At 37.9% G+C, this 15,854-nt stretch overlaps 1 protein-coding gene across 17 annotated transcripts in view; it reads left to right on the plus strand.

Annotated features, from left to right (window-relative positions):
* The window catches only part of Utrn (utrophin), a 527,655-nt gene that overhangs the window by 265,293 nt on the left and 246,508 nt on the right, over positions 1 to 15,854 (plus strand). For all 17 annotated transcript variants that reach the window (XM_087190253.1, XM_087190252.1, XM_087190262.1 and 14 more), the window contains 2 exons: positions 1,549 to 1,754; positions 3,539 to 3,693. In XM_087190253.1, coding sequence (XP_087046379.1) covers positions 1,549 to 1,754; positions 3,539 to 3,693 — 361 coding nt within the window. The remainder of the gene's footprint in view (positions 1 to 1,548; positions 1,755 to 3,538; positions 3,694 to 15,854) is intronic.

Below are 15,854 nucleotides of genomic sequence, written 5' to 3' on the forward strand. Positions count from 1 at the left end.
CCTTCCTCTGGTCCAGGAGCAGTGGGACGGCGGCTCAGAAGCCCCTACCTCTGGGCCAGGAGCAGCGGGACTCAGTACCGTGTCCTGGTGGTCTGGTGACCTCTGCATCTTTGTAGTGTGGAACCAGGTGGCTGTTCAGAGGAGCGGTTGGGGTGGGGGTCCAGTGGATTGTTGCCGCGGTGCGGGCTGATTTGGCGTGTCTCGCGTGACTTGGGACCTCGGTAGGGCGTGCGCAGACCTGCCTGTCTGCAGTGGGCTCTGTTACATATAACTTTCAACCTTCTGAATAATCTTAATTTGATAGATTTTTATAGTTTGCTAGAACCCTGTGTCATTCCAAGAATGTTCCCTTACTGCAGATGGAATGTTATCTTGTAGTTGAGGACCTGATACTTAACTGTATAGCCCTTCAGGTTGGCATCTAAAACATTGTCTAGCAGTTTGTTTTGAAACTTTAATTTGCTTATTATTAGTGCGTTGACTCTGGTATTCAGAGTTGGTGTTTATTGGTATTTCACTTCAAACCCAAGAGCTACTCCTGAAGTAATTAATCAAAAATTTAAATTTCATTAAATCTTTTGTTTGTCTACTTCTCAGCTTAAATTTTTTTTTTTTTTTTTTAAATTTTGAGACAGGGTCTTGCTAAGCTGAGCAGGCTGGGCTCAAACTTGCGGTCCTCCTGGCTTAGCTTTATGAGAAGTTAGGATTACAGGCATGACCCGTCATACCCAGCAAAGTTTTACTTTCAAATGTTTGTCTTGAACAATGTTTCCTTATAGTGAAGTTTCATGCCACAAAAGGCAAATGTGAAAAGTATTCTGAACTAGTTTGTTTTCTTCTAAAACCCAGTCTGTTCAGAGTGTGACAAGTGACTGCATCTCTGTCTGAAGGTTCTGTCTCTACCTTCAGCAAACCTTGCTTTATGAGCTTATAACAGTAGATATTTTTAGTGTGAAGATGGTTTAGTGCACTTAAAATAGAGTTTAATCCAATTATTTTCCCTCAAAACTTGCTGCAGAAATATATTAAAAACCAGACACAGTGGTCCCTGTCTGTCACCTAGCTACTCAGAAGGCTGGGGTAGGAGTATCACAAATTCAAGCCAGGCTGGGCAACTTAGTGAGAATGACCTTTATTAATAAATAATGAGAGCCAGGGCAGGTGGTGTGTACCTGTAACCTCAGCAGCCTGGGAGACTGAGGTAGAAGGACAGGAAATTTGAGGCCAGCACAGACAACTTTGAGGCCTGCCTCAAAATTAAAAGACAAAACAAAAACAGAAAGGGTTGGGGATATACCTCGGTGTGAAGGCCCTGAGTCTAATCCCCAATATTGCCACTCAATCTATCAATCAATCTGTTGACTATAGCTCTTTTATAGTGTAGCAGACATATATTAGAATTCCTTTCAGATGCCCCCTTTCAATTTGCCCCCTCTCTTCTTTCTGGTTCGAGACTTATTTGGGGTAAATGTGCAATTTGGGATCAAGTGTTATTCTCCCTTTCCTGATAGTTACCCTTAGAGATGCTTTTTTGTGATGCTCCCCCAGTGGAAAAGGTAAAGACGCGCTGGGACAGCACACAGCACGGTGTTGACCTCCGCCGCCAGCAGCTGGAGGCCATGGTCCTGGACAGCCTCCGGTGGGAGGACCACAGGGAGGAGACGGAGGAGCTGATGAGGAAGTTCGAGGCCCGGCTCTACATGCTGCAGCAAGCCCGGAGGGACCCCCTTGTCAAGCAAGTTTCTGACAACCATGTAAGACTCATTAGGTATTTTTTTGGTGGTATCATTTTGTCATGACAGGATATCATGACCCTGTCATGATATTTTCCTAAGTTCTTAGGCTACATGTTGAAATGTATATGAAGAACTTGACCAGGATTTTTTTTTCAAAAATTTCTAAAGGCTTAACAAATAGAAATGACCCATTTTTGCAAATGGAATGACCCCATGAACTCAGATTTAGAAAGAGAACATTTTTGAGATTTCAGAAATACTCATTCCCTTTTTTGCCTATGTTGAGGGTCATTTTTATTTATAAAATTTCCTGAGACTTTCCTTTGAGTGCTGTTTAGTAAACAAGTCAAGAAATCAAGTTTAGCTTCTTTTAATACCTTTTTAAGTGCACAGTTTTATCAATGCTAGGTACCTTTATTGTAATCAGTTTGATTATAGAGTTGATGACATTGAACACTTATGGTGTTTTTAAAGTGTTATTTTAAAATTTCTACAATCATAGAAAATATTCTTGAATCAGAGGTTGTGGCTGTGAGGTTATATTTTGGTGCAACATTTTATTTGCCCTTCAGGAGGCCTAAGATGAAAGTATACACTTATGATGAATAGAATAATAAAGAAAGTGAAAACAAAACCCCAAACCTGGAAGTATGCTTTTATTTTTCACAATGTAGATTGTCCAATTTAAAAAGCAAGTGGTTGGGTACTCTGGTTTCTGGACCATTCTCTGTATCTGTGATACCTACTGATTGCGTCTACCAAATGACTGAAACGGACACTTCAGGAGAGAAACACTGCTCCAGACATCAGTGTTTCAGTCATTGGGCTCAGAATATCTTTGTGTCTGCAAGATCAGTATCTATGATTCAGTCAAGCACGGATCATGGGGTTAGACAATGAAGGTTACATGTGTACCCACCGTGTACAGACGTTACCACCTTATTATGACTCTGTTGATAGTATAGTATAACGACTATTCTGGAACATTTACATGGTATTAAGCAATGTAAGTAACCTAGAGATGATTTAAAGTATGCAAGAGGATAGTGTACCACTTTATATAAGGAACTTGACCATCTGTGGATTTTAGTATCCATGAGAAAGGAAGGTTTTGGAACCAGTCTTCCACAGGTACCAAGAAAGAACTATTTTTTTTTTCTAATTAATAATATAATTTTTTTTTGAAACTTTAGGGTGTTTTTTCCTAATTCGTAAAAAGCATTATAGGGACATTGCACTATCATTTAGATTTCAGGGATGTATCTTGATCCGGAGCCCGTTGGGCGTGCCAAGACACCACTGCCTGTGGACCTCTGCGGAGCTCTTCACACAGCCTCTCAGTAACCCTAGCTCGGCTGTCTGATTCTTCTTGTTGGCTTTGTGAACACACACAGTGATCCAGGGGCAAGAGACAGAAGACTTCTGTATTGTTGGTCCTCGCCTTTGCCCTAAGCATGTGTAGTGGAACACTCTGTATGTTCATTCTTAGGCAATTACATGTTCCATAAGAATCAGATCTGGTGCAGAAGAAATGAAAAACACCAATAGTTTGAGGAAGTAAAGTATCTCCAAGAGGAAAAGATAATAATTGTTTCATCTTATCTACTGATATCTTAGACATGTTTCTTTTTGCCTCTAGAATTGTTGTGTTTTAAAATTATGTGCTATAGTTTGTCCCCTAATTAATTTTATTCTTGTGACACCTGTGTCTAAACCATATTAAAACTTTCCAAGAGTACCAGTGTTTGGATAAATACTAATTACTGACTGACCACATCTAACAGTTACATCTTGTACCTTAGCTGTTGCTTCAAGAACTGGGTCCTGGTGACAGTATCGTCATGGCATTTGATAATGTCCTGCAGAAACTGCTGGAAGATTATGCTAGTGATGACATAAGAAATGTGAAGGAAACCACTGAGTACTTAAAAACATCGTGGATCAATCTAAAACAAAGGTAATTGTACGACCCTGGGAGCTTAATGCATATTGTCCGGTTGAGAATTTGACTTCTTTAGCTTTCTCATGGAAACAGGCCAAATATGTGCATACTTGAAGTGGGTTTTATTATTTTTTCAGTTTTTATACTGTAATGTGCTGAGTTAGTGTTCTTCTGCTTACTCAGTGATGAAGGTATGTTGATCCAATATCTACCTGAGTTTCTGGAATGCAGTTTTCCTTGAATAAGCTGAAACCTAACCAATGATTATTTTATGTATTCTGATATTCTTGTGACTCTCAGTATTACATAGAATACATTTTATGATACTCTGGTGAAAAACAAAGTATTTACAGGTGGCTCAGTTTAATATATCACTAATGGCAATGATACCATAGTATATAATAATGTAGCATTGGTCTGGGGTATCCTCAGTGGAGGACCATACACTGTTGGTCCAACACTCGACCTCTGGAATAATTAGTGTGTATTTAAGGTTTCAATTAATTATCATTTATTTCCCTGGCTGTCTAGTCAGTATATTTGGAATAGCCTAAAATAGCACATGTACTTATAAGAGATATTTTTCTGTCAAAAATGATTTGAGGAACTATTAACAGCAGTCAGCATCTCTTTAAGACTGTATATTTATATTCATCATCAATAAAAAGTGTTTACTTCATGCATGGTACTGGGAATGCCTGTGTCTAAGTAAAATTACAGTTTCTCAGACATCTTTAGCTATTCAAATGTAACTTCCTGAAAATAAATTTGATATCAGAACACATTTATTTTTCAGTGAATAAAATTGGTAATATCAGAACAGTTTATGATAGATACTGCTGGTAATAAAGAACACTCTAGCATTTCAGGACTGTTGGACATGGAGAAATTTTTATTCATTTCAGTAGTGTTGTTTTTTGTTAGAATTTTTAAAGCAGTTCTAAAATCTCCAAGAAGAGACTAATTAGGGAAGGACATGAGCTTGGATGTGTCACTAAATACACCAAGGATACTGGAGGAAATAAGATTGGGGTAGGAAATATAAAATTTTGTAACAGATCAAAGCAGTATGGCTATAATTTTGATATTTCTGGCATTTCAGTACAACTTTTCTTTTTGTTCTAACGAGTCATTTGGACAGAGTAAGGGTCCCATAAATAAGGCAGGGAAGAAGGTGACTAAAAACAACTTTAACAGTGAGATAGTCCTTAAACATACTTCATCTTCATTGTTTCCAGAAGTTCCGTGTGTAAGAATTATGACTGTCATTGTTGTAAATAATAACAGAAAATTGATCACTGAGGAATGAGTGGCTTGCTTTATTTGGCCACCTCCAATTCTTTTTTTTGCTTTTACTTTGTAAATATTTTAAGACAGCCTACAGCAGTAGTTAGAATAGATGGAAGAGGCAGTTAAAAATGCATTATATTCCAAGGTGATCTTTCATTTATCATAGCTAAAACAAGCACCATATTCTAGTTTCATTGTAGTTACAGGGAGTTGTCCTTGGTCTTTTCTTTCTGCCTTTTTTGGGGGGGATGCATAATTGTACTAATATTTAGACATGATATAGATACATTGTTATTTGTAAAGCTGGGAGAATACAGCAAAACTGTTGTTCAAAGGAACCATTCATGGGCAAGAGCCAGGGTTTCTGTACATGGAGAGAGTTTTCTCTTTTAAACACAGTGATATTTACAGTTTTCACTATTCTAAATGAACATCTTTCTGGAATATAAAAGTCTTTCCTGGCCTTCTTAAACAAAATATGAGAACCTGGATTAAACTGCTTTTGAATTCTTGACATTATTGTTTCAAAGATAGAATTAAGGAACTTTAACAATTTTAAGCAGCCTCAAAGTTTATCTAAATCAGTGTTTCTCAACCTTTTAAACCGTCTCTTCTCTAAGGATCCCTTTCAGGCCCCCTCCTCTGTGACATTTTAATGCTATGGTATATTATGTATCTGCTTCTGTTCGTAGAGTGGTGCTTTGTATATAAAAAGGGTAATTATTTTCCACACACCTCGAAGAGCCACTCATCACCTCCTTTGAGAATGTGTGGGCTAATTGCAACACACCCAGGCTCAGAGAAGTTAAATGACGTGTGCAAATTTGCATAGAAAAGCCAAAATGATGTTTTTCTGGGACTGAAATGGGGATGTAATACTCCTTACGCCTGAGTGCTGACGAGTTGGTGGTAAATTTATTCAGGGTGCTATGCGTTGTAGTTTATTTTTAGTTACAAATGTCAGTGTCTTGTCACCAGGTAGGGTCTGAGAAGCTTCCCCTAAAGAGCAGATGGGGACCTCAGCCTACCCCACCTATGGTGTGTCACGTTTGCCAACATCTGTCAGAGAGAAGGGATTTCGGAATGTGTCCTGGAGAGGCATATGCAGCTTTATTAGGCAGAAAGAAGTATACACTCAGGGGAGCAGGGTGCTCATAGGACGAGATACATTATGGTCTGAGGCTACAGGTATTTCTGTATTTGGGGGAGTCCTCAAGATGGAAGATCTAAGATATGTACAGTATTTCTAGTGTCCTTTAGATTACCTATTATGAATGGGCAAGGTTGGGATGCAAACCATTTGCGTGGATTTAAAGTTTAGTGATATTGTACCCCATTTATAGTGCTCTTTCCTCGCAGGTGGAAGCCTAGGATTTGCGAATCTATAGTGTCTCCTCATTGTGAGGCAGTGCACTAAGCCCTTCACATGGGTTATTTCATTTAATCTTTACAACAACCTTAAAGACAGGCAGCGTTTTCATTAGCTTTACATTGATGAATAAACTGGAGCCTAAAGATGTTAAGGAATTATCCAAGATCACACAGCTTATACTGGCAGAGCTAAGATTGTAATTCAAGCCTGTTTGTGTAGCCTGGCTGTTTGTCTTCTTCAACAAGAGTTTCAATTTTGTTTTTACCTATTATTATTATTTTTTAATCACAATGTCAGCTATTGCTGGTGGCTGCTTGTGTACCTGCCTTTCAGATCTGTCTGTGATTCTACTAATCGCGGTGGTTCTTGTTTGTGTTGCGCTTAGAAGCCAGATCAGATTAAAGCTATGGGGCCTCTTCTATGAGTAATGGAACACCCTCCAGTCTTCTGCCCACTCCAGTGGCCTCTGAAAGACCTTTTGCCAAGTCTCTCCTCTTACCTCTCAGCCATATTCTGAATATTTATCATTGTCAACCAAATTCTGGAGGAGGGAAAGGCTGTCATGCTTGTGCATGGGATTGTGTCAGTGGAGCCTAATTTTTGGAGTTCAATATCAGCTTTCAAAGGAAATATTTTGTGTGAACTGCAATTGGCCCAAGGAATTTGGCCATTCACAGTTACGGGGCCGTAATCTCTTTATCTACAATGCCAGAATCCAAGAAAAGCTTTGTTAACAGAAAGCTCTGAATTGATGTCAGGTTATTTATTATAGTCATTATTTATCCCCGTTAGTGGAAATAGCCTTGCTTTTAGCTGTTCAAATATTAATGTTTCTTTGCTCCCTAAACCTGCTCAGGGCATAAACTGTAACCTATGTACTTTTGTAATATTAGTTTTTTTTCATTAAGTTTATTGGTACATTTTAGGTATACAATGCAGTTACATTCATCATTGGGATCTTATACCTTTACATGATATATCTTGGTTCTTATTTTTTTCCCCATATAATATTAGTTTTTTAATGTACAGAAAGTTCTTAGCTCTGAAACAAAGCCAGCTGCTGGTATTTATATTCTGTGAGCCATAGGCCACTCTAATATTTGTTAACCAATCTATATACCTTGATCGCTATTGCTTCTACATATGGCCTTTTCCTCCAAGCATCTGTTTATGCCAGTTAACTAACTTTTGGTACAAATTGAGATACTCATAGTTGAAATGCGCTTGTACAAGGTGATAGTCCCTTATCCAAAATGCTTTGGATCAGAAGGGTTTGGGGATTTGGATTTATTTCTTTTTTACATTGGAATATTTGCATATACATAATGAAATATCTAAGGGGTGGGACTCAAATCTAAACATGAAATTCATTTATGCTTCAAATATACCTTAAGGGACTGGGAATGCAGTTCAGAGGTAGAGTACTTGCCTAGTGTATATGAGGCTCTGCATTCATCCTCATTATGGTGAAAAAGAGAGAGGGAGGGAGAGAGGGAGGAAGAGAAAGAGAGAGAGAGAGAAAGGGAGAGAGATTCTACATAGCTGGAAGGGAATTTATGCAATATTTTAAATAATTTTGTACATAAAACAAAGTTTAATGGTGTGTGATTTTCTACTGTGGCACTCTTTTATCACTCAAAAAGCTGTAGGTTTTGAAGTATTTCAGATTTTCAGATTAGTGATGCTCAGTTAGTATTAACTTGGCGTGGATCCCTGATTTGGGTCTGGGTCTGGAAGGTTATTTTATCTCTATAGGCACTTCAGGACTAAAATGACATTTTAAATCTGTATTTATGTATGTATATATATTATGCATTTATACCCACAGTTTCCAATACTACAGTACCATAAAGCAAATAAGACAATATAACCATATGCCATAATTTCTTAAACATCACTGACTGCTATGGATTTTTTTCCTTGTCCTTATCCCCACGAAGTCGTGTTTTGCCTCTGATATTTTAAGGCATTTTTAGGATAGTACAGGCAGAGCAGAAAGCACACGGGCATGGTATCTGACAGTTCTCAGTTAAAACACCATCATATGCATCTACCGTCGTGTGAACCTTGAGCAAGTTATTTCAACTCTTGGAGTCCCGCTTTCCTTGGTTCTAAAGTGGAGAGCATATCTAATATGTAGGATTATCGTGAGATCAAAAGTTATGCATGAAAGCTCTTGGTACTTGGCTTATGCTCAAAAAAATGCTAGCCAAATCATCCATCCTATGCTGTATCATATTATGTGTTCCTTATAAACTCTTCACGCCTTAGTCTGCTTCACAGAACTTTCTATAGCTAAATTAGCAAAATGTTGGGTCATTATTACGTTCTACAGTCATTTTGAATGGTCTTAGTGATAAAATACTGGACAGTGTACTTTACTGAATATAGTATAGACACGATAAATCTTTATTATTAGAGGAAACTTCTGAGACAATGCAATGTCCTTGGTGAGTGAAGGGTATCAAAGTTGCTTAATTTATGTTGCACTTAAGTATTTTCATATAGCAGAAGACTTACTATACTGGAAAGAAAGGGTGTTGAGATTGGGGGTGTAAGTTAGTGATAGAGCACCCTCCTAATACATGTGAGCCCTTGGTTTGATCCCTAACACCGTCAAAGGAAAAAAGAAAAGAGCAAGAAATGGTGCTGACTTTTTAGAAGGCACATTTATTTCTTTAAAAGCCATGAAATAAGTACAGTACAATTGATCAGTGAAAGAACTTTTTCCTCCTTCTTCTTTATGGTGTTAGGGCTTGAATCCAGCACCTTGCTCAAAATACACTCTTTCTCATTAATGCTCATTAACTTACTGATAATGGCCATTTAGACATGTGAAATGTACATAGGGACTATAAAAGTATTATGTATATTAAAAGTGCATTAGTGAAGTCCTTGACTATTTTGATAACAGGTTAAATTAGAAGAATTTGAATTTACTTTTGATTATTTTCCCATTTGTTTTGTTGCATAGTTTGAAACTACTGTTATTTCTATTACTACTTTTTCAGTAGAACCTAGATTTGTAAAAACGAATCATTCTTCTTCAGCATTTATCCATTGTTCAATTTGGTCAATAGCTTTTAAGAGCAACCAATAGAGGACAGTCATTGCAATTACATCTTATGGCCTACAGCCTGGCACAGCCTTTGAGTCATAAAATCAATGCTGTGGTATCTGTCATTTCCAAATCAATGGACACAGGGCAAAGTGCAGAGGGCCTTTTCCTTGCAGCCTGTCCACCAGTATGAGATCCAGAGGTTTGGGCCAGTCAACTTGATTTATCCTCTCAGAAGCTTACTTTTTTCCCTGAAAGTCCCCTTTATTTTTTAACTTGTTTCTTGTATTTTCCTTCTTAGTGTTGCATTTTTATTTTCCTTTCAAACTTGGAAATTAAACTGCCCAAGAAAAGAAGTGTAAAAGTTATACTCTTTTATATTTTCCTCATCTGTTATGTTGTTTTAACATTTCAGGTATCATTTTATTGCCTTTAAAAAATGTTACAGATAGTGTCTTTGTGGTGTATGCCTAAGAATGCTTATGTTTTTATTTTGTAAATATAAGTTTCAAGCAAGCAGATATTTTCTCAGTCCATTTAGCTCCATATCAAACTAAATGGCTGATGTTAATAGCCTATGTTTTTTTCCATTAATAAATTAATCAATAATAAGTATTTATTTACCTTCCTATTTGCCAAACTCTGTGATTATCCTGAAATTTCAACCATAATTTTGCTTGGGTTTGTGCTCTGGAAGCTTATATTCTATAGGGGGTGCGGTGTGATAGTAGACTAAAAACAACAACAACAAATAACAAGTCATAATTGTAGGAGAGGAAAAAAATTAAGAAGTTGCTATGTAAGTGAGGGATTTAATGTAGCTTGAATAAAATTTAGAAAGCAGGGATCATAAGGTGACCTTGAGCTGCTTTTGAAGATTAAAAAGAAACCATCTGAAGATAATTCCAGAGTGAATAGCACATGTAAAAATCATGATGCCAGAAAGAGCATAGAATTGTGATTGAGTAAGAAAATCCAGGCTTGAGATACGGTAGGAGAGGGAAGCAGAGGCCAGATCCTGGGAAGGTGTTTGGGTATTTTAGTACAGTGGAAAGTGATTGGAATTACTAAGGAAGGGAGTCTTTGTGTTTTATATAGAATGAAGTTTAGCCTCTGTGAATCTTCTGTGGAGAATAGGTTGTTGGAGGAACAAAGAATACCTGGGAAGAGCAGGAAGGAGATGATAGCTGTGTTCTGGCTGTAAAATGGGGGGATACCCTTGGCTACTGTGACGGGATGAATATGGTAGACTTGAGATGTGCTTTGGAAGTAGAAAAGATACTTCAGTGGATTAGAAATGTGGATTGAGAAAGTGTAAATAATGAAAGATGGCATTTTGTAAAAGGATGAGTGGCAGCATGCGTCACTAAATTGGGAAAGGCCATGGGAGTTTATGGAGAAAAAATTAAAAATTGGGTTTGGACATTTATTTGAGTTGTCTGTTAACTATCTAAATGTGTAGGGAATTGGATATATGAATATGGAGCTCAAATGTTTGAACCTCAGGTATAAATGGGGAATTCTCCACAATTACATTAGAAATGAAGTCTGTGGGATTGGAAGTGATAACAGGGAAAAGAAAAGATACAGAAGAGAAGAGGGTGCTTGACTATGTCCACAGGGCCTAGGGTGATTAAGCAAAACAGGCAAAGAGAGCAAAAGAAACTGAGGGGGTATTTCAAATAAATTAGAAAGAAAATTCCAGGACTTTTGATGATCAGAAGTAGAAAGAAGACCTGGGTGTGGTGGTGCACACCTGTTCCCAGCACTTGGAAGGCTGAGGCAAGAGGATTCCCATGATTTCGAGGCTAGCATGGGATACATAGTGAATTCAAGGCCAGCCTGAACTACACAATAACACACTGTCTCAAAAGAAAAAAATGTGTAGGGGAGAGAATATTCCTAAAGGAGAACAATCCACTGTGTTGAATTAGGGTGATAGCATCAGAAAAGATAACATAGGGCACCATTCAGAGAATTCCACAGGTTGGTGATTCCTGGTGATTTTGAGAAAGATTTTTGAAGTAATCGTCTGAGAGGAAGATAATGAGATGAAGGTGAGGAAGTAGAAATTGGTGGAAACAACATTTGAGAAGTTTGATTTGAAGAGGGACGGAGAGATTGGGTAGTACCTGGAGGAGATTGAGAGTGGAAGTAAGACATGGCAAAACATGTCTGTAGGCTTATGGGAATGATGATTCAAGACAGAGGGGCCAAAGGGAAGAGGGAAGGAAGTCTTTGCACAGTTAGAAAGCAAGATTGGGAGAATTGAGATTGGTAAGAGTTGGGATTCATTTTCCATTATGAGAAGGAAAACAAGATGAGAACAGATGCATGTGGGCAGAGCTCAGTGACGGGTCTGTGCATGGAGTGGGCTTTCTTTGTGGTCCGTGTAGTGCACTGTCACTGAGGCTGGAGGTGGGGATGAAAGAAGTCAAAAGAAGAGGACCAGTTATGATCAGAATCTTGGTGAGATTCTTTGTGAGTGGGACAGAGTTTGCTAGGGTGACTTTACAGTCCTGCTGACTAGTGGTAGGCACCAGTTTGTGACGTTTAACAATATGGCAGGGGAAGATAGCCCCATTGAAGTGTTAGTGTTCATCTACTCAGAGACAACCATAAAGGACGTAGGTAGGATGGAGAGAGAAGCAGCAGGGTAGAGGAAGGTCTTTGTATGGGAGTGGAGACATGGAAAGCATAGTTTCTATTCCATGGTGGGTCTGAGGCATCCCTTTCTCTGGGTGACACAGTCCCTAACTTGAGCTATGGCTTGTCAAGCAGATCCTGGGTTTTATTTCACATGCTGCTTACATGTTGAGGCAGTAGACAGCCTTTATAGCCATATATAATAACCCTGAACTTGGAGCTCAGGATGTGAACATAATGGACAAATGTCTCACACTTCAAAACAGTAGGATCCTCCTGAAAACAGACAAAATTGGGTGCATTTAGGGTGGTGTGGCCTTAGACTCCTCCTGAAAACAGAAGAACATTGGTGTAAAAGTAGCATTGGGAGCAAGGAGGACCCTTGTTCTAATTCGTCACACTGAGACCTGAAAGATGTAAGGTGGAAAACAACAGAACAAAACACTTCATTAAAAGCTGTCAGGGTAATTGATGGTCCTAGGGAAACCAATTTCATTGAAGACAAGGTGCAGGGTCTGCTGACCATAAAGAAGGAGTTCTGTGGGGTGATGGAAGATGGGTTTTGGGGCAGATTGGGATAGATTAAGGAAGGTTCACAGTCCAATATTGGTTGACTAATGAAGACCAAATGTCAGCAGTGGTCTAGCTTTAAAGACACATCCTTTCACAGAAATAGCTCTGTGGAATTGCATATTTGTCTGCTGACAGTGGCAGCCCTGGGGATCGCTTCTGCTTTGACTGTTCAAAGCTTTGGGCAGGTATCATGGTGTAATGGTGGAAGTAGGGTGCAAGTGGTAGCATTAGTAGTATTAGGTGAAGTCTCCTTAAGTCCCATGGAATGAAATTTTAAGTGCCTTGGTGGTGACCCAACCTCTGTGTAATAAGGATCGGTCACCAAAGACCATAGATCATTGAGAATGTCTACAATGACTGTCTTCACTTTGACTGCGTTTTCCCCACAGCATGCTTTAATACATTTTCCAGATAAATGTTACTTTATTTACAAAAGAACAGAATTACCTTGTGAAGGTGCCCATTGAAAAGCTTAAAGAATTGTTTCATTATAAGTTTTTGACCTGTAACTCAGACAATTGATACTACTGTTTTCTGCTGTAGAAGAGATAAATATATTTAAATCTCATATCACTGTAAAGGTCAACTTTTAAGTACACCAAAATGTAGCAACACATAACTGGGTTTCATAAGATGTTCTGTTCCATTAAAGTCTTTTTAAAAAGACATTTTTTTGTGTGTGTTCAAGTACTCTTGAACAAGTACACACACACTTGATTAAACAATATACCTTAAAGCTTAAAACAACTTACTATTCAACATCTTTAAAATGAGATTTAAAAAAGTGTGTTATGTGAGTGACCATGTTTTATGTTACAACATGGCTATTGGCTATTTAATAGAGTATCATAGCTGGTTTTATTACAGACATCTCTTTGAAGGCCAAGAGTTTACATTTTAAGCCCTTCCACCGCTCCCAGCCCAGAGGTAGGGGCTTCTGGGCCTCCCTTCCACTGCTCCCAGCCCATAGGTAGGGGCTTCTGGGCTGCCCTTCCACCACTCCCAGCCCAGAGGAGGTGAGCCATGTGGGTGCCAACAGGAGTCCCCCCCCTTCGTCAAAATGAGAAGACATGTAAACAAGTCTCAAAAACAGACTTCCAGATCACCTACAGCAACCCAAAATGGAAATGAGATGGGGCACTCTGATACTCAACCACCTGGACTCCCTGAACTGGCAACAAAAGAGGATCTGGAAAAAATGAAATCAGAAATAATTTCTCTGATAACAGCAGAGATTGTGCCCATAGTACAAGACATGATTAATAAATCTAGAGAGGACACAGATAAAAAAAAATAGAGGAGCTGAGGAATATGATGGAATCCCAACATAGGAAACAAATGGGATCCATAAAACAGATACAAACAGATTTCCAAGGGATTAAAAACTCCATTGAAAGTCTGCACAGCAGAATGAGCCAATGTGAGGACAGAATTTCAGATATAGAAGATAAGACTGCAGTTAGTGACCAGGAAAAGAAAAATTTTTTCAAAATTGTAAGGGACCATGAGAAATAAATCCAGCAGCTGCTAGACAATGCAAAGAAGAATAACATAAGACTGATTAGAGTCAACAAAGAAACAAGAGAGAGTGCAGATGACATAAAAAAACTGTTCACAGAAGTAATGGCAGAAAACTTACCAAGGAGGGGAAAAGAACTTGACATACAGATAAGTGAGGCATATTGGACTCCAAATAGCTTTGATCAAAAAAAAATCTACACATAGGCATATAATAGTTAAGATTCCAGAAACCCAACAGAAGAACAAAGTTCTACAGGCAGTTAGAGAAAAGAAACAAATCACATACAAAGGAAAACCCATCAGAATCACAGTAGACTTCTCAACACAAACCCTCAAGGCAAGAAGAGCTTGGAGTGAAGTATTCCAAGCCCTAAAGGAAAACAGCCTCCAAGTCAGATTGATGGATCCTGCAAAACTATCTTTCAAAATTTATGGAGAAATAAGATAGTTTCATGACAAAGATCACCTTAGGAATTTCATGAATACCAAACCAGCACTCCAAAAAATTTTAGATAATATCCTAGGAACAGACAATGAGGGTCACAACCCCAGGAAGCAGAGCAGAATGAATCCATCGAGCGCAACAAGAAATTAAATTCAAAGGGGGAGAATCCAACAAAAAGAAAAAGCCATGAACTTCATCTCCCCAATGAGTGTATAATTCCATCTTGTTATTGTACTGATTAGTATTTTTCTGATTCTAGTGTTACACACCTTTCCTTGTGCTGTGCTGGCTATTTATCATCTTCTTGTGTCTACTTTTTATTTGGGTTGTGTATTAATCAGCTGTAAGAGTTCTTTATATATTCTGATCATAGGTTATATGCATTATAAATATGGTCTATTTAAGGACTACTTTTCATTTTCTTAATGATGTCATTTAAAGTTCTAAGTTTTGATGGGATCTTATTTATCAATTTTTTTCTTTTATACATCATGTTTTTTATATCCTAGGAAATTCTTGCCTACCCTAAATTCATAAACATTTTCCCTTATAATTTCTTCTTTAAAGTTTTATAGTTTTAGTCTTTCATATTTAGGTTCATAGATCCTTTCAAGTTATTTTTATGTATGGAAAGAAAGGGTTGAGGTTTATTTTTTATATACGGATACCAGGTGTTTTAGTGCCATTTACTGAAAACACTGTCTTTTCCTCTGCTCTTGAAATTTTATGTTCTATAAAATGTTAATGTTAAATAATCTTTCAAAACTCAGTAGACCATATATGTGTGGTTCTATTTCTAGATTCTCTGTTTTATTCCAATGATCTATATGTCTTTCCTTACACCAACACTGCCTTGATTACTGTAGCTTTAGAGGAAGTCTTAAAATTAGGTACTAAATGTCTTCCAACATTGTTTTCTTTTTACTTTTCTAAGTCCTTTGTACTCCTACATAACTTTTAAATTTCAATATCCAATTCTTCATTTATAGCAAGTATACATAGACCTGAATTTCTATATATACCCTGTGTTTTCTAATCCTGCTAAATTCAACTACAAGTTCTAGGGGCTCCTAGAGATTTCTTAGTATTTTCTTTGTTGATGATCATTTCATCTACATATAAAGATTTTACTTCTACCTTGCCAATGCTATCCTAATTGTGTCATTTTATGGCCAGACTATTTTGGTTTGGGCCTATGTTTCAAAGTTTAATGGACAGATGAAGAGTAGGCATATCTGCCCTCGTTCCCCACTGTAGGGAGAAAACATTGT

The sequence above is a fragment of the Heterocephalus glaber genome, unplaced genomic scaffold (genome assembly GCF_053883595.1).
Source record: "Heterocephalus glaber isolate CG9 unplaced genomic scaffold, H.glaber_assembly_v1.0 deba00001550, whole genome shotgun sequence".
Taxonomy (NCBI): domain Eukaryota; kingdom Metazoa; phylum Chordata; class Mammalia; order Rodentia; family Bathyergidae; genus Heterocephalus; species Heterocephalus glaber.